The 27,642-nt window shown below is 59.5% G+C and overlaps 1 protein-coding gene across 6 annotated transcripts; it reads right to left on the reverse strand.

Moving 5' to 3' along the window:
- Positions 1–555: 555 nt before the first annotated feature.
- On the reverse strand, positions 556–27,271 carry GMEB2 (glucocorticoid modulatory element binding protein 2). 6 transcript variants are annotated; one of them, XM_047746134.1, is made up of 10 exons: positions 27,156–27,271; positions 21,277–21,464; positions 12,877–12,974; positions 12,225–12,352; positions 7,863–7,966; positions 5,551–5,708; positions 5,096–5,167; positions 4,695–4,832; positions 4,311–4,433; positions 556–3,356 (listed from the first exon to the last, which is right to left on the reverse strand). In XM_047746134.1, the coding sequence occupies exons 2-10, from the start codon at positions 21,405–21,407 to the stop codon at positions 2,698–2,700; spliced, it is 1,611 nt and encodes a 536-aa protein (XP_047602090.1). In that variant the 5' UTR covers positions 21,408–21,464; positions 27,156–27,271; the 3' UTR covers positions 556–2,697. The 6 variants fall into 6 exon arrangements, with proteins under 6 accessions (XP_047602090.1, XP_047602091.1, XP_047602093.1 ...); XM_047746135.1 differs by lacking the exon at positions 27,156–27,271 and adding an exon at positions 25,526–26,005; XM_047746137.1 differs by lacking the exon at positions 27,156–27,271 and adding an exon at positions 24,951–25,256.
- Between the last annotated feature and the right edge of the window lie 371 nt (positions 27,272–27,642).

The following is a 27,642-nucleotide window of genomic DNA, read 5'->3' on the forward strand; positions in this document are numbered from 1 at the left end:
CCCCAGACCTCCCCAGCTGCCCCAGGGGAGGGGGGATGCCTCTGCTTCTCCTCGTCCTGGCTGCAGCTCCCAACCAGGGCAGGGAGCCCGAATCACAGCCTGGCTCTGACGGTCTCCTGGCAGGCGGCTCAACCTCCCCCATGTGAAAAGGGCGGAGGGGGGGGCACCCTTCCGCTTCAGCACTGCGGCCCTGCATTCCTACCTGGGGAAGCCCTCGCAGGTGGGGCCCCGAGACTCCTGCTCGTGGGCAGTTCGAGTGCGGCCAGGGGATGAGATAAACCGGACCACGTTTGTAGGCGAGGAAACGTACCCAGTCCGCTGGCCGTGGCCCCCAGTCTAGGGCATCATCATACCCCTTGACTCCCGGAACGCTGCTGGGGGGGATGTGAGGAAGTCCGCCTGGTGCTGATGAGCAAACAGCTCTGGCCTGAGGGACAGAGGATGGGCTTTGGGGCCCTGACCCCTCAGAGCAGGCGGCGGGGTGTGAGCGCCATGTGCAGGGCACAGCCCCACATGAGCCTGCCCCCTCCACTGGCTTTTATCAAAAGACTCAGACACATTATGAAAAATGTCTTTACTGTAAATCAAAGTACCAAGCAGATACTTGCAAAACAACATACAAAGTAGAACCCGGATGCTTCCCTCACCAGGCTGCCCCAATCTGGTGCTTGGCACCCAGAGAAAAAACCAATCCAGTCCTGCTCCCCAGAAGCCACCCGTGGTCCTGCCCTGAGGCGCCCGGAAAGGGGGGGCGGCAGGGATAGAGCTCCAGAAACCCTTCCCCTCTCAGGGCCCCTCCAGGCACAGGTGTCTGCCCCCAGCCCGGGTGGGAGGAGGGAGGGGCTGCCCTCATGGTTACTTCGGAAGCTGTGGCTTCTGCTTCTATGGCCCCGAGGCGCACCTCCCTCCCACACCCCTGCGGTCTGAGGGCAGGGCAGCGGCTTCAAAGGGGGCCGCAACCACCACCAAGACCCAGTTTTATCGGCCACGTGATTTCTCCTATGGTCTGAGCTGGTGCAGATGGACAGGCCAGGCCAGGCGGGGCTCACCCCGGGGGTCGCGGGCCCAACAGCATCAGGACTCGGTGAGGTTGAGGACATATACCAGCAAGTAAACATCATGCTGAAACCAGCTGACCCATGACAACAGCAAACAAGTAGGCAACAGAAAGAAAACAGAAAAAGACCACCTCAGTGGCTTGACTTGGGGGGGGCGAGGCCCGCTCCGGTAGGTTTGGGGCACCTGAGGGATGGAAGGACGCACAGAGCCCAGTTCCCTTCAAAGCACAGTGGGGTGGCAGCTTGTCCTCGGAGCCCCCTCCCCCTCTCCCCGAGAAGGGTGTTCAGCAGGCAACGGAACTGGCGGGTCTAAGGGGACCTGCCTCTCAAGGGCTCAGACGGGCCTTGGGGCCCTGCCGGAGACGGCCCCAGGCCTTCAGGGGACCCTTGCCCACTCTCCCTCCTGCTTACAAAATCACACCTGCCGATGGCCCACACATGGCCCTGCCAGTGAGCATCCCAGCCCCCACCACGACTGGCCCTGGCGCAGGCGCAGACGAAGGCCCCAGGCAGCAGCGTCAGCCAGCAGGTGCATCTCCACCCCCAGGCAGGGGCCGTGGGGATTTGGGGGGAGGGGCGCTAAGGCTGTCATGGTGGCGCATCAACAGGCTGAGCACAGGAGTCACGAGCCCCGGGGGGCAGGAGCACCCTTGGCCCAGGCCATTGTCCTCAGTTCCTGTCTGGTTCTGTCCACACTCCCAGCCCTTGGGGCCGAAGCCCCAGGGGCACACGTACCATCACTCTCCCTGGGCGGTCTGCTGGTGCCACGTGCTCACGGCTGGAGCAGCGGGAACCACCAGCACATACAGTCCCCCGTGGGCCATCCCAACAGCTGCTTGTGGAAAGCACCCTGGAACCCAGAGCGAATTCTGGGAGCCAGGCACTCAGCATTGCTTGGGCTGAAAAGGCTATAAATCTGCCTCTTCCTAGAAGCCTACGAAACAATTCACTTAAAAACACCCCCAGTGCTTGTGCAACAGCCCCCGGGGGGGCCCCTCGAGCCCCTGCCGGGGTGGAGGGAGGTGGGCAGACGGCAAACCCTGCTGCTGGGGCTCTGTGGCCCCCTGCTCAGGCGGGTGCCAGAGGGGTTCCCTCCAACCCACCCGGGTGCCCAGGAACCCCAGCCCAGCACCGAGGCCTGTTCGGAGACAGGAGGACAGGGTGCCAGGCCACACTAAACCTACAGAAAACTGTGGGAAGAAACCAAATCCATAGGATCCATGGGTTTCCACACTTGGGGACGGTTCCCAAGACATGTGTTAGTGACACCCCCTCCCCCAGCTGGCTCAGGCCCCCGAGAGGCCCCTTGCACCACGGGGTCTGAGCCCCGCTCCCCGGCTCTGCCTCCTCATCTCTCTACCTGGCTCCTGATCAGGCCCAACATCTAGACGGTGTCAATAAGCAATGGATGGAAAAATGTATTTCCTAAGAAAGAAGGGGGAGGAAGTGCGAGAGCGAGGCTGGCCGCACAGGTCTGTCGTTCGCGATCCCTTTTCCTCCTCATCGGTTTTGGTGTTTCCTCTCTTTGGTTCAGCCCCACGTCACCCGCGGGGTGCCGGGGCCGCGCTCCTGCCCGGCCACGGCCTGAGGAGAGGCGGCCGACCCTGTGCCCCTGAGGGGCCTCGCCTTCCAACAGTGTCTACTTGTGCTCGTGGCCCTCTGCCATGGCGGCCACCTCAATGGTGGCCGTATGCTCCTCGGGCCCCGAGGCGGCCACGGCGCTCTCGACGGCCCCTGTGGGCACTGTCACGATGGTGCTGCCCCCAGGTGACACCTGGGCCACGTTCTGCAGGGTGGGGCCCAGGCCCGGCAAGGTGAGCAGCTGCAGGGGGCTCACCACCTTGACCACGGTGCTGCCGTCCTGCATGGCGGCCGTGCTCAAGACCGTGAGGCTCGATGCGTCCGGGTGGATCTCCACCGCGCCGGGGAAGGCGGTGCCCGACGAGGCCAGCACCGTGTACCCCCCCAGCAGCGGAGAGGCAGGGGAGCTGGCAGGAGCGGCCTGGGGGGGCGCCTTGCCCAGCACAGGGGAGGGCAGCGCGGACACCACTTTGCCGAGCGGCACGCCGGCCAGCTGGGACACAGGCACGCCGGGGCTGAGGGCGATCTGGGCAGACTGACTGAGCACCTGCGAGGCAACGGCCGCCGGCCCGGATGTGGCTCGAGCCAGCCGGGGCCGCTTTGTGGGGGGCGGCAGGGACACGGGGGTCAGCGTCATGAGCACGTTGCTGAGGTGCTGGGACTTGTGCTTGAGCTCCTTGGCCCGACGGCGGTGCTCGTCACACTGCTGCTCCAGGGCTGTGGGAGACGGGCAGTGGTCACCACGGGGACCAGTGGGTGCAGAGGTTTCCGCAGGGATGGGGGGGCAGAGATCACTGCGGGGACGGGGGTGGGCAGAGGTCTCCGCAGGGACCGAGGGAGACAGAGGTCACCACGGGGACTGGGGGGGCAGAGGTCTCTGCAGGGACAGGGGGCAGAGGTCACTGAGGGGACCGAGGGAGGCAGAGTTCACCACAGGGGCCAGGGGTTAGATGCAGGGACGGAGGCAGGGGGCAGAGCATCACTGCGGGAATGAGGGGGACGAGGAGGGAGGACAGCATCACTGCAGGGACAGGGTGATGGGGGGGCACCAAGTACCAGTGCGGACCCGAGGAGGGGACAGAGAGCATCAGACCACACACCCCCTGACACAGGGCCTGTGCTGACCGGGCACTGATGTTCTGTCCCTGTGCCACCCCGTCTCCCACAGGGATACTGTCTGAGGGCCTGTGGGGACCGCCCCTCCGAGGAAGCAGAAATGCCGTCTCCCAGGTGGCCTCCCAGCTGCCAAGCAAGAGGACGCACCTTCCCCATTCCTACTTTCCGCTCCTCCTCACCTCCGCAGGGCAAGTGCGGTCGTGATACGCTGAGATAAAAGGGAGGGAGGACCCACACACACAGGGGCCGGCTGCACACGGCCCAGCGCGTCCAGACGCCGAGGGGCCGCCCGGAGAGAAAAGGGGACCGTGGGAGCCATGCTGGCTGCTGGTCCCCTCTCCCACTTTTCTCCTGCACACAGTGGCCGGGGCGGTGCCACACGCAGGCCCCACGTCTCGGCTTCCCTGCTTCCCTGCGTGACAGCGCAGAGCTCCCCTGGCCCTCCCCGAGTCCAGACTCTGCCCCAGTGCTCCCTCGGAGCAGCTGTCCCACAGGGCTGCGAGCAGGGACAGCCAAGTGGGTGTGCAGCCACAGGCAGGCCCTGCCCCAACGCACCTGCCAGGTCCCGGGCGTACTGCTCCCGCGAGCGGTCCATCTGGCACTTGTGGCTCGCCAGCACCTTCTTCACCAGGTCCAGCAGGCCGAAGCTCTGCACGATGTTGTTCAGCAGGACGGCATCTTAAAGGGGCGAGCGCACACTGAGAACGGGCTCCCCCGGACACACGGCCAGAGCCTGGGACGCATGTGGCCCCTGCGCGGCCCTCTCCGGCCACCTCTACTCAGCCACGGCACAGCTGGGTCCTGCGCCTACAACTCGGCTTCATCCCAGGGGTGTGGCAGGGCGGGACAGAGCACCCCAGCACCCCTGCCCCTTCCCAGAGCAGGAGGGAGCCCAGCGGGTGGTGCCCACCGATGCCAGAAAGACGCTGAGCCCCTCACCTCGGAGCTGTAGGGGGGGGTCCTGGACCCGCTGCTGCAGGCCTTTCATGGTCTCCATCAGTTCCTGATGAAACTCCTGTATGACTTCGTCCAGCAGACCCGCGTCCTTGAGCCCTCGCCAGAAGGAGAACGTGTCATCTGTGGGGGGCGGAGAGGCTCAGAGAGCAGGAAGAACCCACAGAGCAGGCGCGGCAGGCTTCTTGCCACAGGCAGGGGCAGAGGGCTGCTGGGGGCCCGGGGTCCAGCGCACATAGGTCCAGACGGGGGCCCAGGCACAGCTCCACCCTCTGCACTGGCATTTCCTTCAGGAGGCCCCTTGGGCCCGCCCGCACCTCTCCCAGGGCCGCCCGGCACATCCCCCGCCGCCCGCCCACAAGGAGCCCACTCAGAAGGACCTGTACCTCCAATGGCCGTGGTCCAGTCACTGGGATCCTCACAGGTCTCTATGGTGATGGTAGCGGGAGACCCGTTCACTGCAACCCAGACACAGCCACCGTGAGCCTCTACAGCTAGCGAGCAACCCTCCCGACCCAACACCCACTCTCGAGCTCTGAACCTCAACTCTGCACCACCTTCCGCAAGGCCCACAAACACGGGTGCCAGCGCAACCAAAGGATGTACTTGCTTCCGCGGAGCATCCGCTCTTGGACTTAATCACAGGCGTCTTCAAACACACAGAGGAGAAAAAACTGTGTCTCCGCGGCCCCACTGCCAGCTCGACAATCCCCAACATCACGCTCCTCTCGCGGCACTTACAAGCTCCCCAGCGCATGGTGGATGCAAACGGCCACTCGGCCAGGCTCCCTCAGCGAGGAAGGAGGCGGCCGTGCCGGAGCGGAGGCCGGGCTGCACATACCGTCAGCCGTGGCGGGAGTGAGTGGAATGTACTCGGCGGAGGTGGGGCTGCTCAGGGACACACGGGCGCCCGAGAGGTCGATCTTGGTGCTGCGGCAGGTGTTGGAGCAGACCTTGTCGTGCTGGTAGAAGTCCAGCTCCCCAGAGTCCATGATCTTCCTGTGGCAAAGGAGACCCGAGACGGAGAACACACCCAGGCACTGGTGGGCACGGCCGGTGCCCGGGGTGCTTTGCTCCCCTCCCATCACCCCACTCTAGTGTCCTCAGATCCTGCTAACAAGGGAGGGGCTGGCCTGGGGGCAGGTCCCAGGACAGGCAGTGGCTGCAGAGTGGCTACCACCGGGCGGGAGGTGGACGCCACGGAGGCTGCAGATGGGCCTCTCCGATGACCCCAGCCAGCGCTCTGTGCCAGCGAGGGCCAGGAAGCAGACTTCCTGCTGAGAGCATAAGCAGGAAGTGTGTGAGGACCAGGACTGCAGTGGCTGGCGCCCAGCAGGAGAGACGAAGGTCCTGGCAGGCAGTCATCCCAGAGATGCTGCTCATGGTCACTCAGGCCTCCGGGGTACTCTGCTGCCGGCTGGCCCTGGGGGGAGGGGCCCACGGCTGACAGGAGTGCTGAGGACACCCCCACACTGACTGTGAGGCAGAGGGGGACAGAAAACCCTCCCGGAGCAGCTGGGCCCTCTGTGTGCAGGGGAAAAGCAGGATGGTGCTGGCTTCTTGCTCTGCACCCCATTCTCTGCTCTCGCAGGAGGGCACAGGACGTCCTCCACCTGCCGGGGACAGGCTTCCCAGGGAGGCCCTTCACTAAGGCCCCTCTGGAGGGCCTGGCTTTATGTCTGGACGTGTCAACTCACCCCCCTCCACACGTGGCCTCCATGTCGCGGGGCCTCTGCACAGTGTGCCTGCGCCAGCCTCGGGGCGCACTGCGGACCCATGGTGCCCCTCCCCCGCAGTGCTCGTCCAAGGAAACGGCCTGTGGCCTTCTCACAGCTGGGCCACCAAGACCCTTTCCAGAAAGCGAGGGGCCCACCTCATGGGTGGGGCTGAGAGAGGAGCCCTGAGCCCTGCACGAGGGAGCACAGGGCCGACCTCAGGGCGCCAAGCAGCAGGCACGCTCCAGGAGCGCAGGTTTAGCAGGCCGGCTGGGTGTCTGGCTGGGGCGTCCACCCATGCCACCCCACACCGTGCTTCACAGGGACAGTGTCACCAAGGCCCACAAATGTTCCCCGGCAGCAAACCCACACCCAAGGACAGCACAGAGCTACTTTTCCCAGGAATAAGCACATGGAGGACAAAGGAGAGCCCCCACTTCAGCAGCAAAGTGACCCAGTCTCGCCACGCCAGACACCGTCACAGACAGCAGCCCTCTCTGCCCTGGCACGCAGGAGGGGCCGTGGAGCGAGCCCTGGATGCCAGAGAGAGGTGCCCCTGCGTCATCGGAGGGGAGTGAGCTCTCACCACAAAAGCAGGAACGTGAAAACATGAAGATCAGGAATCGATGTCCTCCATCTTAGAAGGGGCATCACCACTTGTTTCACAAGTGATGGGAAAAGGGGCAGAAGGCCACTGGGGACAGGTTACACACATAGGGAGGCCAGCAGAGCAGACACTGGCCTTCACACTGGCCCATGCAAATGAGAGGCAGGCCCCTTGGGACGCTGGCACAACCATCGGAGACTTAGGCACAAACCCTGATCAACTCTCTTCTGGGATTTGATGTCTGTGTGGGAGCTGGGAGCCAGCCCAGACCTTCCTACAAATTCCCGATTAATCTCAAAGGGAAAAGGAGGTCTGTGAGGAGCAAGGGGACACCGCACTTGGAGCATACCAACAGCCAGAGACGGGGCGCCAACCCAGCACCCGCTGGCAGCACTACCGGGAGCGTCAGGGACCGGGACTAGACCCTCTGCAAACCCACCCGCCTGAGAAGGCCCAGGAGATGGAGGTGCGGCCACTGGACACAGGCATGGTCTGGACGGGACCATCACCAGGCGGACAGGCCGTGCCAGAAAGGGACAGGTGGCTAGACGGACACACACTGCAGGTTCAAGACCTGAGCCTGTGCCACGCACTCCGGGTTCGGCGGCTGCAGCGGGAGGCGTGGGAGCACTCTCTCCAACACGGGGATGCACAGGGAGGCCGAGCGAGGGCCTCCAAGGCCAGCCCATCTGACGGGGCCACAGCCAGCAGGGTTATGAGCGGGAGCCTTCCCAAGCACCATCAGCACTTGTGTCTAGGACGGGCCTCATCTTAGAAACTCAAAAGCAAACAGAAGGATGCCCGGCGCGGCCCCCAGACACCAACACCCACCTGAGCATGATTCCGTTCATGCGGATGGCCCTCTTCCAGTCCTTCAGGGTGGACTTGCCGGCCAGGTGCACAAACTCCTTCGGGCTGATCACGTGCTCGTCATACTGTGGAGGGAAGCACAGCAGAATTGGGGCGGGACGGCCCCTGTGACCCCCCTCTCTTGCCTGACCGCTGGCCAGAGCCCAGCCAGTGAGAGGGGTGTGAGGCGGCCGACAGCTGCAGACTGGCTCTTGGTCTGACATCTCGGGTCCGACCAGCAGCATCGTCAAGGAGGGAAAAGAATAATTCACGTAACACAAGCCATGGCCGCTGTGCCCCAGGGCTGGCTTCCGGCTGCCGGCAGTCTGTGGCCTGTACTGCCCCCGAACCCAGGGAGGGAGCCCAGAGACAGAGATGGTGCCCCGAGACGGGGGAGCGGAGGGGACCACACCGCCGTGAAAGGCAGGCTCGCTCCCTCCAGATGTGACTCAACCCACTGCCACAAGGCTTACCCCGCTAGTAATACACGTGCATGACGTCACAACAACATGAGACCGCGTGCGGGCTAAGCAGTGACCCAACCCCTTCACCCCACCCTGCCAACACCCTCACAGCACACATCTCGGGCACCAAAGCACACTTGTCTGTTTCAATGTCAGGGCTCGGGGCCGGTGTCCTCCCGTGTTGGAGCTCAGATGGCCCGAGAAGCTAAAATACCCTATTCCGTTGTGTTAAGTAATTACTGGAACTGAAGAATCAAAATGAAACTGTATTTCCTTAGGGAACAAGCAGGCAGGAGAGAGAGGCGCCTCCCCCAGGCCCTGCCGGCTGGGCTCAGGTCCAGCTGGGGTCCTCCAGCACAGCCTGCCAGGGAGCACAGAGCGCTGGGTCCTCAGATCTCCAGCAGACCCAGGTCACTGCCCGGGCAAGCAGCCTGGGGATACCCGCTGATGGGAGTCCTTTTTCTAACGTCCCGAGCACCCACACACTCTCTCACTGAGTCTGGGAAGCCTCTCGACCCCTCGTCTAGCCGGTCAGGGAAACAGGCTGTGAGCCCAAGCAGCGGGGGCAGAGCACCTATCTGGCCGCTGCCAGACACCCCCACTCCACCAGACAGGACACTGTCCCTGCCCCTCCTCCAAGGCATGACATCATCCCCCCTTCCCCTGGGTGTGACATCCTCTCTCCCCCACCCCCTGTAACACCGTTGGGGCCGCGGTCCCTCCACCCCAGCTACACGCAAGGGATCCATCCCTCCCGCGCCTCATGCTTCACTCCACTGTCCTGTCTACACATGCTGCCACTCCTTTCCTGCCGCTGTCTGGGCCAACCGCCGCTCATCGAGTTCCAGAGTTTTCTTAGTAGTTGGCACGTCCCACTCCCTTCTCAGGCTGGGTGCTGTGCCTACCTGGGCTGTCGGGGATCCGGGGCTATGTGACCCCACAGCCGGGGGCCACAGGTTTTACCTGGCTAGGAGTCTTCCTAAGACGTGTTGTCAGAGCTGTGGGCTCACCCCTACGTTTTCACTTCCTGAACACCTGCACACCTCCTGGACCTAAAAACTCCCATCCAGGGGCGCCTGGGTGGCTCAGTGGGTTAAGTCTCTGCCTTCGGCTCAGGTCATGATCTCAGGGTCCTGGGATCGAGTCCCGCATCGGGCTCTCTGCTCAGCGGGGAGCCTGCTTCCTCCTCCCTCTCTCTCTGCCTGCCTCTCTGCCTACTTGTCATCTCTCTCTCTCCATCAAATAAATAAGATCTTTAAAAAAACAAAAAACAAAAAACTCCCATCCAGAATCACTTTCCTTCTGCCTGAAACGCACTTCTTCCCCAAATGCCCTTCAGGGAGGACTTGCTCATGGCCAATGCAGTTTTTTCTGAAATGTCCGCACATCCCCTAGATTGGAAAGAGGGCTTCATTGCGTGCAGTCCTCTCTCTCAGCCCAGGACCCCACTCCCTCGTCCTCCGGCCGCTACGGCACTTTCAGGAACCCCGCCACCGGCGGGACCCCTGCTCCTAAGGACCTGTCTGCTCTCGGCCTCTCACTGTGTGGTTCCGTTATGACGCCGTCTGCGGTAAACCTGCTTTTGTTTCTCACCCTTAATTTGCTATTATTTTGAACTTGCAGAATGAGTGGAAGACTAGCACAAAGTCCCAGGCTGCCCAGCTGCCTGCCCGGGGCCCTTCTCCCTGCCTCCCTGCCGACTGCTCCGCACGAGAGGACTCAGGCCCTGTCCTCCGCACCCGCAGTCCATTTCCTGAGGGCAAGGTTCTGCCACACAAGCACCACTCTCGAGAGCAGGAATCAGCCCTGACGTGTGCTGTCACTCAAGAGGCAACAGGCAGCGCTGCTCAGTGGCCCAGTAATAGCCTCTGTGGCAACCTGACTCCAAGGCAGGACCCAGCCCAGATGGCGCAGCACACCTGCTCCCTGAACAGTCCACCCTTGTCTCCCTGACCTTGAAACTTCTGAAGCACACAAGTGAATGTCTTGTTGACTGTCCCCTGCATCTTCTCAGGACAAGAGTCAGGCTGTGCCTTTCTGGCAGGAATGCCACGGATTTCCCGTCCATTTGATCAGGAGACCCATGACGGAGGTCTGTCCTGACGCTCATGTCTTCACCTGGTTAGGGGCCACCTGCCCGGCTCCCCCTCCAGAGTGCTTTCCCTCTCCATGAGCACCACGTGGGACAGGCACAGAGCCTGCTCCCAAGCAGCTCTCAGCAGCCAGTCCTGGAGTCCAGGCCCCCTCAGCCCTGCACGTCTGCTAGCCGGCATGCCAACAAGAGAGCTTTATTTCTTGATGCGAACGCCACGGAACACACAGCGGTACACACAGCCCCGTGGCCTCCGACTTCACCTGAGTCGTAACCCAGACACCGGGCAATGATCGCAGTGTCAAACTGCCCCGGGCGGCGCCAGCCCTTCGAGCTGCCTCCCACGGCTGCTTGACATGAGGCTGGTCCCTCTCCTCATTCGGTCTGGGATTTGCTGCGTGTCTTGAACTGTGCACGGTCATCTTCTCTCCATTATGAACATCCTCCGATCCTTCTTCTCTTCTTCCAGAGCTCAACTGATGTATCAGCCTTTCTCGAGCCTCTCTGCCCTCTTCATTTCTGCGGGTTGTGGTCTGGATAACTTTACTTCTACCTTCCGGTTCACAAACTATCTCCTCGACTGGGTCTGATCTGCGATAAAACCTATCCCTTAAGGGTTCTATTTTAATTCTATTTTTCATTCCTAGTTTGTTTTCCTAAATATGTTTATGCTTTTTTCATGTCAGCCCTCTCTTATTTCTTGAGATAAACTGAACTGTATATTCCCTCTCAAAATCCCGAGGCCCGAAGCACTGTGAGTCCTGTGCTGTCTGTGGTCTCTGGGCCGTCCTCTCCCATGTTCAGTGCTTCTGCTTCCTTTACAATGAGCTGCTTCTCCCCTGAAACTGTCTGCCAACATCACTCAAAACCTGTGATGAAGAGGAGTTCCTCCAAAAAGGACGTGTGCTCCGGTCAGATTCCTGGGGGAACTGCCAGCCAGGAGCCGCCTACAACCAGAACCAACCGTATAGCTCCCCCACGGGTCGTCCTCCAAAGGGTCCCCCATCCCTCAGTGCTCAGATGGGCGGCAGCAGGCTCCCTGTCCACGGGGACAGAGTGGGGCTGGGCCCCATTGTTAGTGGTCTGCCCTGACGCTGAGGGGACAGACCTCTACAAGTAAGAGCACCCCAGGGGATAACCCCTGCCCTCAAGCACACAGCTCAGGAAGCCCTGGGCTGCACCTTCTGGCCTCCAGCCCTGCAGGGCTGAGCAAGCCGGGGGCAGGCAAAGGCCCTGCAGGCTGCACGTGGTGCCTGGTCTCCCCCACAGCCCACCTCTACTCGGCCTGTCAGCTTCACTGTTTCAACCATTTTTGCTGGCTTGCGGAGGCTTCCAGAAAGTGTTTTAGGAAAGTATCTTCACCAGCATTTTTGGCTACTTTCCGCACAGAGTGAGGCTGGGTACTTAATCTACCTTGGCAGAAAAGAGAGCACCTCTCCCATTCACCTGACTCACGGCTACTCAGTGAGTCTTTCCAAAGCACACCCCTCATTCAATCCACCACAACAAGCAGCCCCCAGCTTGCTGACTGTGGCTGCCCCCAGCCCCTCCCCACGGCCGCGTTCCAGAAACAAGGAACTGGTACCTCCTGAGCCTTCTCCTGGGCCTCAGCAACAACCCTGTCCGTCCCAGAAGACCCACCCCTTTCTCCTCTCTTCTCCCAAGCACATGCGACCCCCGCATCCGCACCCCCACCCCCGGCTGGCCTCCAGGTTGCTGTGCCACGAGGGCCCCCCTCCCCTGCAGCGGGCACACATGTCTGGGCTGTGACCGAGCTGGGAGTCCCACCTGAACACACTTGACGTTGATACCCGGGCACACAAACTTCCTCCAGATCAGGTTGGCTCTGCTGTCTCCGCAGGTAATGGGGTACACGATTTCAGCCTCCAGACTCTCCTCCTCTTCAGCCACCTTCACTTCTCACAAGGTGTGGGGACAGGAAAAGGGTAAAAACAAAACCAGTTACAACCTTCCCAAGATACTCTCTGCCAAAGCGCAAAATAACAGCCACCAACCAGAAACTGGAAACCAAGACCCAAGAAGGACTAAGACAGGGCGGGGGCACTGCTCATCAGTCCCAGGTTAGAGGCTCAGGTAAGACCCCAATGATCAATTTTAGGAGAGTAGAATGACCATAACCACATTAAATGGGGGTTCAACAGAAGAACCACTTAAGGAAACAGAATCAAGCTTTACTTGAAATGATTCTAGAGAAGCTTGCTCTTACTAACGTGAGGGGTCCTGAGGCCATGAGCCACAGTCACACCCTGATGGTCTAACCACCAATGGAGCTTCCGCCCCGCCACAGGGAGAGGCTGAGCTGCCCCCGAAGACTCCAGCCAGGCCCCACCTGGGAGGACCCTGGGGCATGAGCCCATGGGTGGCCCCTCCTTGCCTGGAAGACCATCCTGCAGGAGCACAGAGTGGGCAGGCTCCCTACCTAACACGGCCTCCTTGAGCTGCGAGGAGGCTGTGAACGCAGCCGCCGCGGCCGCTGCAGCGTTCTCTGTCTCCATGCTGTCCTCCGCCAGCTCGCCCCTGGGAGGGAGGGAGGGAGGGAAGGAGACGTCAGCTCACACAGCATGCCGGGCGCACCCAAGTGCTGGTGCGCCCCCTCTCCCGATGCAGCCCACAGTCCCAGCAGTGGCTGTGCAGGTCAGGGACCTTGTGGGGACAGTCACTGCACTGCTGCTCCCAGCAGGCGTTTCCCTGAGTATCTCCAGTGCCCATGGCCCCTGACATGTGCAGCCAGCAGGACACGTTTGTGCAAACAGTGACACCTACGTGGGAACTTTAAATCTCCTCTTTCTTTTCTTTACGATATGACTTATTATTTGAGAGAGAGAGAGAGAGAGAGAGAGAAAGGGGACACACATACAAGCACGGCGGAGGGGCAGAGAGAGAAGCAGGTTCCCCACTGAGCAGGGAGCCCGATGTGGGACTTGATCCCAGGACCCGGAGATCATGACCTGAGCCGAAGGCAGACACTTCACTGACTTAGGCCCCAGGCACCCCCTCCTTCTTTATTTATTTTTTTAAGATTTTATTTATTTATTTGACAGCGAGAAATCACGAGTAGGCAGAGAGACAGGCAGAGAGAGAGGGGAAATCAGGCTTCCTGCCGAGGAGAGAGCCCAATGTGGGGCTTGATCCCAGGACCCTGAGATCATGACCTGAGCCAAAGGCAGAGGCTCAACCCACTAAGCCACCCAGGCGCCCCTCCTTCTTTAATAAAGTCTTTTTAAATTCTGGGGCACCTGGGTGGCTCAGTCAGCAAAGCCTCTGACTCAATTTCAGCTCAGGTCATGATTTCAGGGTGGGAGATCGAGCCCCGTGTCAGGCTCTGCACAGAGCATGGAGCCTGCATGGGGTTCTCTCCTTCCCTCTGTCCCTCTCCCCATCCTGCTCACTTGCTTGCATGTGCTCTAAAACTTAAAAAATTTAAAAAAATATATAAAGTTTTTTATTTCTATTATACTGATCTCATATTTCTGATAAAACTATCAGAAAATATAAAATGATAGAAAGTGGAAAAAAATCACCCATGGCCTAACCTCCCATCAAAATAAATTACATATATAAGTCAAATGTAAACGTAAAAACTAAACCAGAAAAATGTTACAAGGAGGGAAAAAGAAAACAAATTTAATGGTTTCAAAGTGGTGAAAGGTTTTCTTAAATAAAACAAAACAGAGGGCCCCGGGCAGCTTAGTCAAGTTCTACTCTTGGTTTCGGCGCAGGTTGTGATCTCGGGGTCATAGGATCGGGCCCGGTGTCGGGTCCAGGCTCACCAGGGAGCCCACTTGAAGACCCCTCTCCCTCTCCCTCAGCCCCTCTCCCCCACTGGCCTGTGCATGAGGGTGGCACTCTCTCTCAAAAAATAACACAAAACCCAGAAATAAAAGAGATGACAAATTTCCCTTAAAAAAATAAAAATAGGGCTCGCCACTCCTCCCCGTTTGAGAGACAGTCGCATCTTCTGAGGCAGTGCCTGTCCTGTCCCCGAGACATGACCGTGAAGGTCGGAGTCAACGCATTTGGCGGTACTGGATGCCTGGCCACCAGCACGGACTGTAGCTCCAGCAAAGTGAATACTGTCGCCACCAGTGACCTTCCGTTGACCTCGACCACACAGTCTGCGTGCTCTAGTGGGCTCCACTCACAGCAAATTCCGTGGCACAGGGAAGGCCGGATGGGAAACCTGTCGTCAGTGGAAAGTCTGCCCCTTCTTCTAGGAGCGAGATCCCACGAACATCGGATGGGGTGATGCCACTGCTGAGAATGTTACGGAGTCCACTGGCGTCTCCCCCACCACGGAGAAAGCTAGGGCTTGCTTGAAGGTGGGGCCAAGAAGGTCATCATCTCTGACCCCCCACCTCCACCCCGTTGAAGCCCCCGTGTTTGGGACGGGCACGAACCGTGAGAAATACAACGGCTCCCTCAAGACTGCCAGCAAAGCCTCCTGCACCACCAAACACGTGCCCCTCTGCTCAAGGTCACACACGACACAACTTGAGCACCACGGAGGGACTCGTGGCCACAGCGCGCCGTCACTGCCCCTCTGGGAAGCTGTGGCGTGACGGCCGAGCAGCTGCCAGGACCTCATCCTGCTTTTTCTGGCACCAGCAAGGCTGCAGCCAAGGGCATCCCTGAGCTAGCTGAATGGGAAGCTCACTGGCACGGCCTCCGTGTCCCCACCGCCAACGTGTCCGCCGTGGATCTGACCAGCCACCCGAAGAAAGCTGCCAAACACGATGACGTCAAGAAGGTGGTGAGGCAGGCACGGGACAGCCCCCTCGAGGGCACCCTGGGCTCCACGGAGGACCAGCTTGGCTCCTGCAACTCTAACAGGGACGTCCACTCTCCCACCTCCAATGCCAGGGTCGGCACTGCTCTCAGTGACCACTGTCATGCTCCGTTCCTGGTCTGACAGTCGGTTTGACCACAGCTACCGAGTAGTGGACGTGATGGTCCACATGGCCTCCGAGGAGTAAAAGCCCCTGGGCCACCAGCGCCAGCAAGAGGAAGAGAGAGGCCCTCAGCTCTGGGGGTCCCTACCCCACTCAGCCTCCCGTGCACTGAGACTCTCCCGACCTCCAAACAGTTCCTATCCCAGACTCCCTGAGGAAGGGGAGGGACTTGGGGAGCCCGACCTCGTCATGTACCATCAATAAAGTATACCGTAGCCAGACAAAAACGAAGAAAATAAAATAATAAAATAAAAATAAGAACTACCCGTATGGGGAGGAACCCCATAAACAATTACTTTAAGAAAGAAAACTGGGGGAAAGGTGTACGGCACAAGGAAGACGGCTTATTTCTACTGTTACCTAAGGAGCCCTGAGATCGACAGGACAGCCCTAAGGAAAACAGACCAAAACCTAGGGCAGAGACAGGACCCACACCCAGCACACTCGAGCTGGAGACATCTCCGGGCCTGGCAGGCAGGGGGCAGAAATGCCAGACAGTGTGCACCACTCTGACCTGGACACACACTTGTAGGGACTAACCCAACAGATGACGTATCCCCACACCTGTAAAGCCCCGTGGGGGAAGCAGGTCTGAGGCCTGGATGGGATGCCGCGGTGTACCCCCGCCTGGCCATTGAGGGCCACGCAGGCACGTCTCTGTGGGAAGAGGTTTGGTCACACACAAAGGCACAGTCAGGAATGGCTAACAGCCAGCCGTTCACTCACCCAGCAAACCATCCCAGGCACGGGTCCTCTCGTGGTCTCTGTCCGCACCCAGGGCCTGGCCAGGCCTCTCAGAGCAGGCCAGGTCTGAGGCTCTTCACACCCAAATCCTCCCATCTCTCCTCCCTCCAACAGGCTCAGACCCTCTCACCCGCGCCCTCCTTCTCTCCTGCACATCTAATGCCACCTGCTCCCTGGAGAACCGGAACGGACACGGAGCTCAGTGCGGCCCAAGAGCAACACGCCTCCACTGGGGCCTCCCCTGCTTGCTGACAGCTGCTCCTGTGGTCCCCCGCACCACAGACAGTGCCAGGCAAGGCCCGCTCTCCAAGTCTCCGAGGCCTTAGTCCACCTCCAGCCGGGTCAGAAGTGAAAGCTGACAAGAAACGCAAACTTGGAGTCTGGTCTTTGGGCCCCACTGGGAGCGACTCCTCCATGAAGAAGAATCAAGCGAGAGCATCAGCTCTCCAGAGAGGGCACACACGCAAAGGGCAAGTGTCTTTCCCAGCCAGACCTGGGAAGTGGAAAGGACGATGATGAAACAGGGAGCGTGCCCCTTCACACAGGAGAACCAGGCCGACCCTAAGAACAGTGAGTCAGGAGTGGGACACAGGGAGGCGCCAACCCAAGACAGCCACAACCACGGCCCCACCAAGGGGTGTGTGCACATACGCAGCAAGCCCTCCGTGGGGACCACCCTGGGGAAACCCAGCCGTGACCCCACTGCGACCAAAGGGTCATCCAGGAAGGCAGACACGGGACAGACCGCCTGTGCCTGTGTGCCTGCCCAGCGCTCTGTGTCTGCCCTAGGTCTTGGTCTGTTTTCCTGTCTCGCTGCTTTCAGCAGAAATCAGTTAATTGCCTTTTAAAAATGTCCACTTTACTTAAAGCAAGTGCTGGTAGGAGCTGTTGGCTACCTACAAAACGCTTTCTTCTTCCCAGCCTTGGCCACGCGTGCCCATCGCCATGGCAAAGCGATGATGGGAGGCAGGCTCAGCGGACTTTCTCAAATGAGGAATCTCCCAAGCTCTCCCCCAACTCCCAGCCAGAACAGAAATCAGCACCCAGGGGTGCCTGGGTGGCTCAGTGGGTTAAGCCTCTGCCTTTGGCTCGGGTCATGATCTCAGAGTCCTGGGATCGAGCCCCACATCGGGCTCTCTGCTCAGTGGGGAACTTGCTTCTCCCCCTCTCTCTGCCTGCCTCTCTACCTACTTGTGACCTCGGTCTGTCAAATAAATAAATAATTAAAAAAAAAAAAAGAAAGAAAGAAATCAGCACCCACAAAGCAGTGAACCGGCTTTTTTTACACACCCTTTTTTTAAACAACAGCAAGAGCGACTCTCAGCTTCCAACTAGTAGAGTAGTAGGTAAAACTTCTCACAGAACAAGAAGAGAAGTAACTTTAGGCTCTTTAAGATAAAGCTGGCTCCGCTGAAGGCGTGGGGCTCCCCTTCCAGGGAGATGGCACAGGGAGCCTCTCCTTCCCTCTGTTAGCAGCCGGCCCGGCGGCCAGCCGGCAGCCGTGCTTTGCTGCCCTGGCTCCTGGCTACGGGATGCGGCTCCCATGCCTGCTGCTAGAACCCTCCACCATGAAGCCAGCCAGGAAGCAGTCCTAAGCAAAGAGCTTCAGCCACCCCAGCTGGTGAGGACACACCGGGTCACCCAGCTGCGCCCAGCAGCACAGGCCTACGCTAGAACCACGGCCTGGCCGGCCAGCCTGGCCCCACAAAGCGCCAAATTCACAGTGTAGTAGCTCCCTGAGCCTGGGGCCGCTGTGCAGCAAACCCAACGAAGACACCGTCCCACGAGTGGGCTGCTGTCACAAAATCCTGGGAGAAAGCAGCTAAGCAGAAAGAGATGGTAAGCGGGGGTAGGCCAAAGACAGGAGTGGCTGCAGCAGCCTTGGAAAAAGGACCGTGCACCATACGGCGGAGGAAAAACTGGGAAAATGTGAGCCACAGTCACAAAGAGGAAAAGCCCTGAGGGACTTGAGTGCGAAGCTCCTAAGGAAAGTCTCAGGGAGAGCAGAAAGCGACAGCCAGCTTCCTGGAGTGCAGACAACGGTGTGTGAAAAAGGGAGACAGTCATCTTGCAGATGCAGAATTTAACGGAACACGGGGGTCCAGCTGCTTCACATCTCCAATTTCCCACCTGGCAACAGATTTCAAAGTAAGAAATGGCCTCAGGATAAAGACCAAGTCAAGGACCGGCTAGATGGTCCTCTGTTCAAACTGCAGGTTTTCGGGCCAGGCCTAGCCAAAGGGCTCCTGAGAATCGTCGGGCACTGTCCACGGCAGCCAGCCTCCCCAAGCAAGAGAGGGGCCCACCTCAAGGAGCCCACGATGAACGCAAACAGAGTAGGAGAAGAGTTGAAAACATGTCAGTGTGGAAAAGTGGAGATCACTGAGTACGAGGAAACCAAACCAGAACAAAAAGTGGCCCTTACAGTGGGATCCATCTCATCTGCGGGGCTGCAAGGGAGCATGTGGCGGTTCTGGGGGGCTGGAAACACCGCTCTCTCTGTGTGCACAGCACTGAACAACAAAAAGGCTGAGAGAAGACAGACTCGTGCGTGTTCGCACGCGAACAGGGCCTGGGAGGGCCGCTCCAGGGCGCCAGCTGCGGCTGTCTCTGGGTGGCAGTTACACAACCTGCTTTAATTTTTGCTCATCAGTATTTCCCAGTTTCTGCCACGCATTTTGTTATAATAAATTGTTACTTCCGGGCACCTGGGTGGCTCAGTTGGTTAAGCGACTGCCTTGAGCTCAGGTCATGATCCTGGAGTCCCGGGATCGAGTCCCACATCGTGCTCCCAGCTCCACGGGGAGTCTGCTTCTCCCGCTGACCTTCTCCTCGTTCACACTCTCTCTCTCACTGTCTCTCTCTCAAAAAATAAAATGTTTTAAAATAGTAATAATAATAAATTGTCACTTTCAATTTTTAAGAGCCTGTTGTAAACTTCACAGTCACATGGCAAATACAGGTGAGAAGACACGCTCCACACCCAGAGGCTTGGGCATCAGCTGCCTCTGGAAGCAAGGGTGAGGGACAAGCAGGGGAGGACACGGCTGAGGCCGGGAAAGCCCCTCCCTGACACTGTGCCAGCCTCTCCTGGCACAACACCCTGGGAGGAGAAAGGGGCCTCCCCCGCCCCCAAGTATGGGGCAGGCCCTGCCCTGAGAGGGGAGGAGAGGGGCACGGAGAGAACCCAAGTGTCCTGGACAATGGGACCCCTCCCACCCCCAGCCCAGCCCCCTGAACACTGACAGCAGACAGTGGCCCTCCAGGAGAGGGTGGAAGCATGAACTGGGTTGAACTGTGTTCCCCCAAATTCATCTGGTGAGGCCCCGACCCCAACGGGACTCCCCAGTGTGGAGAGAGGGCCTTCAGGAGGTAATTCAGGTTAAATGAGGTCATCAGGACTGCGACCTTATGAGAAGGGCGAGAGAGAGGGACCTCTCTGCCCACCAGGTGAGGGCACGGTGAGGCTGGTCCCAGACTTCCCAGCCGCCAGCTCCGCGAGCAGGTCAGTGTCTTTGCCGTCAGCCGTCCCGTCTGGGGTACTCGGTGCGGCAGCGGAGCTGATGAAGACACACGCTGTTGGAGGGGTCCCACGGCCCGAGGACACCACCCCAGACACACTTACACTGGCCGCTCCAAATCCTGTCAGCCCACGGCAGCGGGTGCCACTGAGAGGACGCCAGTGTGGAGCTGGACACACCCAAGAGTCCCTCCCCGCCCTGCGGGGGGGTGGGTACCTCGAGGCTGGTGTGATCGGGACGGGAGCAGGCCAGCCAGAATGGCTGCTGGGGGCTCCTCACAGTGTCCAGGGCGCCATCGGGAGTGCCAGCTCCAGAGCCAGGAGTTAGTCACAGTCAGTCCCAAACCCGGAGGGGGGCTCGGGCACTGCCCACTGGCGGGGATGGGAGGCTCTGGCGTCGTCCCCTGGGAACCCAGGGGCTCGGCAGGAGCCACGCCCTCCTCCGTCCTGTCCTGCGGGCAGGACAGCACGGCTGCGGAGGAGGCGAGGCAGGAAGCATCTCCAGGCCCGAGGAGGAGCACAGCAGCCTCAAGGGACCCGTGCGGAGGAATGAAAAGCCAAGCGACCCCTAGGCCAGCAGTGCAGACCGGAGCTGAGCTTGGGGCTGATCTAGTACCTCCCGCTCAGAAGTTCTATCAGACGGGAAAAGGCAAAAGCTCACCCCCACTGCAGGGACATGCAGAGGTCAGTGTGAACGTGCCACACACAGCAAAGATGAGAGCGGCAGGAAGACTGCCCCCCCCCCTAAATCACAGGAAGCACGAGGGGACGCCAGCGCCCTGCCCAGGGTGACCTGCTCCTTTATGTCAGCCATTCTGCCCCTACGCAGTGGCAGTTCCATCAGGCCCCATGTGGACTTTTTTGCCACCCAATATTCTTTTTATTTTTTATTTTTAAAAATTTTTTGAGAGCGGGGGGGGGGGAGAATCTCGACACCCAGTGTGAGCCCGATGCGGGGCTCGACGTCCCCACCCTGAGATCAGGGCCTGAGCTGAAGACAGGAGTCGAACCCTCACCGAGCTGAGCCTCCCAGGCAGCCTTGCCGACTGACGGCCTACATGCCCGTTTATTACAAGAGACGAGGGAGAAACAGCTCCCAGCTTCACTTTGAAAAACAGTCCTACTGTCCATCTCATCGAAAGAGAAATCACCAGGTGTTTCCAGAAAGGAGAACCGCGGGACCACACTGACGGGGAGAAGAGACACAGCATGCGCCTTCTCTCTGCTCCCTGGCCGACGTGACGTTTCTATTGCTCCTTCACACTCTCTACAGACACGGACACTCGAGTCCAGTTTAGAACATTCAAGGAAAATGGGCGCCTGGGGGGCTCAGTTAGGGAAGCGTCGGCCTCCATCTCAGGTCATGATCCTGGAGTCCCCGGATGGAGCCCCACATCGGGCTCCCTGCTCCATGGGCCGTCTGCTTCTCCCTCTGCCCCTCCCCTGCTCGTGCATTTTCTCTCAAATAAATAATCTTAAAAAAAAAAAAAAGGCACACTCAAGGAAAAGAAACTCCTGACGGCCCCCCTCCCCGCCAGTCCTTACGCGATGCCAGGACCTCCACCAGAGCCCGAGTGGCCCTCCCAGGACAGAGGCCCCGTCTCACCCGTGGGGAGCCAGGTTGGTCGTCACCAGCACAGTCTTCACCTCCTCCACGCTGCTCCCGTCCACTGCGCTGTCCGGCGTTGTGACCACCACCACCTCCTCCATGTGGACACTCACATCCGGGGTTGCCATGGCTCAGCTGAAGACGACACTGGAACCAGGACTGTCACTCTGCCAGGGTCCCAAGTCCTACAGGAAATCACAAGGCAGGGCACAGGGTCTCAGGTGGTCTCAGGCTGTGCACAACAGAGCTCTGAGCACTTGTGCCTGGAAGACCCAGCCTTCAGTCCAAGCCTGCTGCTTTTTGAAAACAACAAGAGAAGGACTATTCCAGCGCTGGTTCTGGTGAACTTGAAATAATCACAGTCCCCCCATCTTTGCCTTTGTAAGAGCTAAAACCCCTGAACAGAACACACAGGGCTGCTGCACGGGGGCCTGAAAACTCAGTGGTCACACAGCAGGGGACAGGACAGGAGACCAGGATCCAAACGGACTCCTCTGCAGGTAGGTCCCCTGGTCTCACTTCAGGAATTCTGCATTCCAGAACTGTGCGCAGTAAGCATCTGGGGACAAGTCCAGGCTCTGGTTTACAGAAACGGAAGGGAAACCCGCACATGACGAAAGAGGGGGAAAGGCCCTGCTTTTGTTATTACTTTTCTTTTTTTTTACTGGCTCTGCCTTCTAGCAAGCCCTGGTCCCTGCTAAAACTCTGTGATGGTAGTGGCCCAGCTGTCACCAAAAACTGAGGGACTAGAGGCATATAGTGGGACTGGGGGTCCTACTGCTTTCTGTGCTAACACTCGCCCAAGGGAGACCCAATGCGGGGGTGTCACAGCACAGAGGACACACCAAAGCCACAGGTTTCTAAACAGAGGACGGGGACCCTGGGCCCAGAGAGTATGTGGGAGACTGTGCAGAGGAAGGAGGTATGGAAGGGGTGCCTGGGTCACCCTACAACCATCTGTGTGGAGGTCTGACCCTAAACAGCAAACCAAAGGTTTGGAGAACTAACCCTACAGGTCAGTTTCAAAGAGCACCGCGGCGGCTCTAGAGACGGAGCTCATGTCAGGACCGTGCCCACAGGAGGAGCTCAAAGCTTCAGCCTGAACCTAACCCGGCTGCCTTCCCGCTCCAACAGAAATGTCTACATTCTGAGATTTAAAGAAGACCCAGAGCCTCACAAACACGATACTCAAAGCATCCAGAAGACAATCCAAAATCTTTAGACATAAAAAGCAGGAAAGTCTGGCTAGTTCTTAAGAGAAAAAATTATCAAGAAAAGCCCACTCTGAAATGAATCGTCAGAGACCTGAAAGCAGCTGGTGTACCAGGCTTCAGGGAGGAAGACAGATACTCTTGAAACAAGTGGAGAGATAAAATGTCTCAACACAGGGACAGGACTTATAGCCAAAAGGAGATCTGAGAATGAAACAGAAAAAGTTACAGTGGACCTGGGCAGCTCAGCGGGTTAAGCCTCTGCCTTCGGCTCAGGTCGTGATCTCAGGGTCCTGGGATCAAGCCCTGCATCGGGCTCTCTGCTTGGGAGGGAGCCTGCTTCCCCCCCCTCTCTGCCTACTTGTGATCTCTGTCTCTGTCAAATAAATAAATACAATCTTAAATAAAGAAAAAGAAAAAGTTGTAACAGAAATAAAAAACTCTCTGGATGGGCTCCCTATCTGAATGGAGATGGGAGAAGGTGGCGGTACATAAGGAAATGAACGGTCAGCACAAATTATCCACGCCAAACAGAAAAACGGGTCAAAACCAAAATGAACAGAGCTTAGGGAATGTAGAAAAATGTAAAAATTGGACATTGTATCACTTGAGTCCCGGAAGCAAAGAAGTGTGAAGCTGACAACATTTTTTTTTTTAAGAAATCATAGCTGACCGCTTCCCAAATTTAGTGAAAGGTTAAAACTTACAGACCCAAGAAGTGCAGCAAACCTCAGACAGAACAACCTTGAAAACCCCATGCCCAGATCATGACCAAACCGCTGAAAACCAGAGACAAAAGGAAAAGCATTTTGAAAGCAGCCAGCCAAACGGAACCAACCACGGGCTGGAGAACCCCCTCCATAGGACCCAGAGCCATGGCCAGACAGTGGCGGGCCGGAGGGCAGGGACAGCAGGTTCATGCTGAAGGGGGAGAGCTGCCTGCCCAGCATTCTACAGGACTGAACAGTCCCTACAGGAATAAAGGCAGAACAAAGACATTTTCAGGTGAAGGAAAAGTCAAAGGACTGGTCACAGGGAGACCTGCTCCAAAGGGGTATTATTCTGACAGAAAGGAGAGGACCGCAGGAGACCTGTGACATCAGGGACGAACCAAGAGCAGCCACAGTGGTGAGTATCTGTGTAAATGCACACAAAACCGTTTTCCTCTTACGTCTTTACACAACAGCCTGCAAGCAACAGTCCTAATCTATCTGGTAGTTTCCAAAGCAGACAGACCAGCCACGTCCGCCAGGAGTCCGGCCGGTGCGGAGGGCCCTGGGGCCGCTTCCCTGCCCCACCCCAACTGTGGAGTGCTGTTCTGAGCCCACTGGAAAGGACCGAGTCCTTCAAAGTTTCCACACGATGGAATATCGTTCAGGGACAAAAATAAGTGGGCTCTAAAGACTGAAAAAGACACGCAGGAACCTTAACCGCAGCTTGCTAAGTGAACGCCGCCCATCTGTGAGGCTGACTGTGGGCCCGGGGAGAAGAGGACTGGTCACCAGAGGCCAGAGAGGGAGCGGCATGAAGAGGCAGGCACAGGGGGCTTTAGGACGGTGATAGGACACTGGAGGCTGCTGCAATGGTGGCTATTTGACACCATACATTTGTCAAAACCCCACAGAATGTAAACCACAGACGTATGGTTGCTGTGACATGCGTAGGCTCGTCCTCTGTCAGATGTGCACCGTCGTGGCAGGGAGATGCTGATGGCGGGAGACCACGTCCTGGGCCACACGGTCCTGGGGCAGGACCTCCAGGGATCTGACAACTGTCTTCAGCCGCCTTTAACCAGAAAAGCTGCAACAATGAATTCACAGACACGCACAGATTTCCTGCCCATTTCTAAAATATAGCTTTTGTGTTCTAGGTCTAAGCTTTGAAACCAAGCCCTTTAAACAAACATGCATAAAAGTCTGCTTCAAAATGGCAATTAAGGGGCGCCTGGCCAGCTCCACCAGTGGAACACACAACTCTCCATCTTAGGATTTTGAGTTTGAGGCCCCCAGAAAGTATGGAAAGCAGTCAAAAAATAAACTCTTTTAAATAAGTAAAATTGTGGGGCGCCTGGGTGGCTCAGTGGGTTAGAGCCTCTGCCTTCGGCTCAGGTCACAATACCAGAGTCCTGGGATCGAGCCCCACATCGGGCTCTCTGCTCAGCGGGGAGCCTGCTTCCCTTTCTCTCCTGTCTCTCTGCCTGCTTGTGATCTCTGTCTTTCAAATAAATAAATAAAATCTTAAAAAAAAAAAATAAGTAAAATTGTGCTTGAAATAACACTGAGCTTTGGTGCTGACTTCTCCAGGTTTGGCCGCCTCACCAGGAAGGGACCTCTACTTTCAGTGGGTGGGCCCCACTCAACAGGGCCGCATCATACTTCAACCAGACGTGGCCCAAAGCAGGGAGGCCCCCCACTCGCGGCTGTAGTCCCCCCAAATTTCAAAGCTCTGCAGAGCACAAATCTGAGTTCCGGCCCCTGCAATGCCAACCGTGCTAAGTTTCACAACACACCCAGAAGTTACCACACAGAATAGTTTGGTCCCTGGCATGAGGACATACAGAACACGCCCCACAGCGAGCACTCCTCATCCCCCTGCCGCCAGAACCGCATTCCCCAGCGGGCCCGGGAGATCTTTGTGGCCCCCGGCTTGGGGCCGACGGACACAGAAGCCCCGGTCTCCCCCCAGAGCTTGCGTTCCTGACCAGTGTGAATCAAACCCCAAGTAATCTTAAGGTAAATAAAATATTGGTATTTTTAAAACATCATTCTTGAGGGGCGCCTGGGTGGCTCAGTGGGTTAAGCCGCTGCCTTCGGCTCAGGTCATGATCTCAGGGTCCTGGGATCGAGTCCCGCATCGGGCTCTCTGCTCAGCGGGGAGCCTGCTTCCCTCTCTCTCTCTCTGCCTGCCTCTCTGCCTACTTGTGACCTCTGTCTGTCAAATAAATAAATAAAATCTTTAAAAAAAAAATCATTCTTGAGCACAGATGTGGGAAACAGGACAATGATGCTGACGTGTGGTCAGCACTGGATTCAGACCTGGCTTTCCAAGCCTCCTGCAAGACCGCGCGTGTCTCCTTCGATAAAAACGCGGCTAAGAACACAGCCGTCGCGTGCGCAGTGGCCCACGGGCACCATTTCTTGGATCCTCTCAGGATTTCAGAACTTTTTAATCAGTTGCCAACTTCGTCAAAGTTCACAGGATTCACATAAAAAAGGTCCAGATTCCCAGCTTCTCTTGCCGCCTGAGGCGACCCCACCAGTCCTTCCTGCGTCTGGGGGACAGTCTGGGCTGCAGCTGCCCTCCCAGGCACACGGTCCGCGCCCCGGGCCCAGCCGCCCGCCCGAGGCCTCGGGCTCAGAGAGCGCCGGCCAGTGGCCTCCGTTCTCAGCCCGAGCCTGAAACGGACTGTGATGTCGAGCCTCGGATCTGAACGCGGTTTACAAGCTCGGACTCACGCCAACACCTCCCGCGGGGGTTCGCGCCCCCGACTCCCTCGCCCTCCCAGGGGCCCCCGCATTCAGAGCCGCCTGCGAAGCACCGACTCTGCCCGGGGTGCGCCGCCGGGGGCACGGACGCCGCGGCGGCTCGCTCGCAGGCCCCAAGTGCAAGCGCCGCTCCACGCAACGCGCACGCCGGGAGCAGCCAGCCTCGGCGTCCCCAGCCTCGACGTCCCCAGGCGAGCTCCGCGCTCCCGTGGGCGGCCGCGCCATGGAAACCGCCGCGCGCGCGCTGGAGGGCCCAGGAGCACATGGCAGTGGCCGACGGACCAGCGCCTGGGGACAGCGTACTCGGGGGACAGGCCGCACACGGGGCAGACGCTAACGGACTCCGCTCGGACGAGGGCTCTAGGCACGGCCCGGGGAGCGGGAAGCCCCGCACAGCACCTCTGGCTGCCGACGCCCGGCATCCACCCTACAAGGCGCTGGAAGGTGCAGGCCTTCGGGCTCCACGCTGCGCTCCCAAGAGCTGAGGGCGGAGCGGCCGAGCGGAAGGACGCCCCGCGCGATCCCCGCCGCACACTCGCCCACGCATGCACGGAAAGCGGCGGCGGGGGCTCTGCTTCCGCGGGGAAGTCCGCCGAGCCGACCGAGCAGCCGACCCAAGTCCCTAAGCAGGCCGGGGCCCGGGGCCCCGCCTACGCAGTCCTGCCAATGCCGCTGCATCCGCGGGCCCCCCGAAGAGGCCTGCTCGGGGCTCCCACGGGCGCGGGGGAGGGGGCCGCGTGGACGGGGCTCCCACGGGCGGGGGGGGAGGGGGCATCGTGGACGGGGCTCCCACGGGCAGGGGGAGAGCGGGATCCGCGTGGACGGGGCTCCGACGGGCGGGGGGGAGGGGGCCGCGTAGATGGGGCTCCCACGGGCGGGGGGAGAGCGGGGGCGTCCACACGGGCCCCACACGGCCGCGGTCCGCGACTAGCCCGAGGGCCATCCCCACCGCCCCCAGCCGCGCGCCCTCCGCCGCCTTCCGGCAAGATGGAGGCGGACGCCGCCGCCGACGCCGCCTGACGCGGGCCCGTGACGCCCGTGACGCCCGCCGCGCGCCGCCGCCCCTCCCCCGCTCCCCTCCCCCCGCCGTAACGTCCTGACGCTCCGCAGGGACCCCTGACTGGACGGCGGCGCGCGGCGGAGCGAGAGGCCTCGCCGCGGGGGGGCCGCGGGCGCTTACCTGGGCCGCGGCCGGGCCTGCGCGGGCGCCGGCGGGCGGGCGGCGGCGACGGCGTCAGGCGGGAGGCGGCGGCGGCGGCCGCGGGGTCCGCTCCTTGTTGGGGATTCGGCGGCGGCGGCGGCGGCGGCGGCGGCAGCCCGGGCGCGCGCTTCCTAGTGACGCAGGCGGCGGGGCCGCGCACGTAGGGCGGGGGCGGGCCCGGAGACTTAATTTGGCGCTCATTGGGAAGGCTTGCAACGCCGAGAAATAAGGCCTGGCGGGACCCTGCGCGCGTGCGCGGGGTTCAGGGCGGGGCCCGGGGCGGACGCGGCGGCGCCCTCGCCAGGCCCCGCCCACTCAGCTGCAGGACGGGGAATTTCCGCACGGAGCGTTGGTTCTGGGAGACTCTTGAAGGACGCGGGGAGGGGACTGTGTGCGAACAGGGCCGCCTGTCTTCCGAAGCTTGTGACGGGTGCGTGCCCAGAGACGGCTCCGGAAGAGGAGCTGT

This window comes from Lutra lutra, chromosome 9 (genome assembly GCF_902655055.1).
Source record: "Lutra lutra chromosome 9, mLutLut1.2, whole genome shotgun sequence".
NCBI classification, from domain to species: domain Eukaryota; kingdom Metazoa; phylum Chordata; class Mammalia; order Carnivora; family Mustelidae; genus Lutra; species Lutra lutra.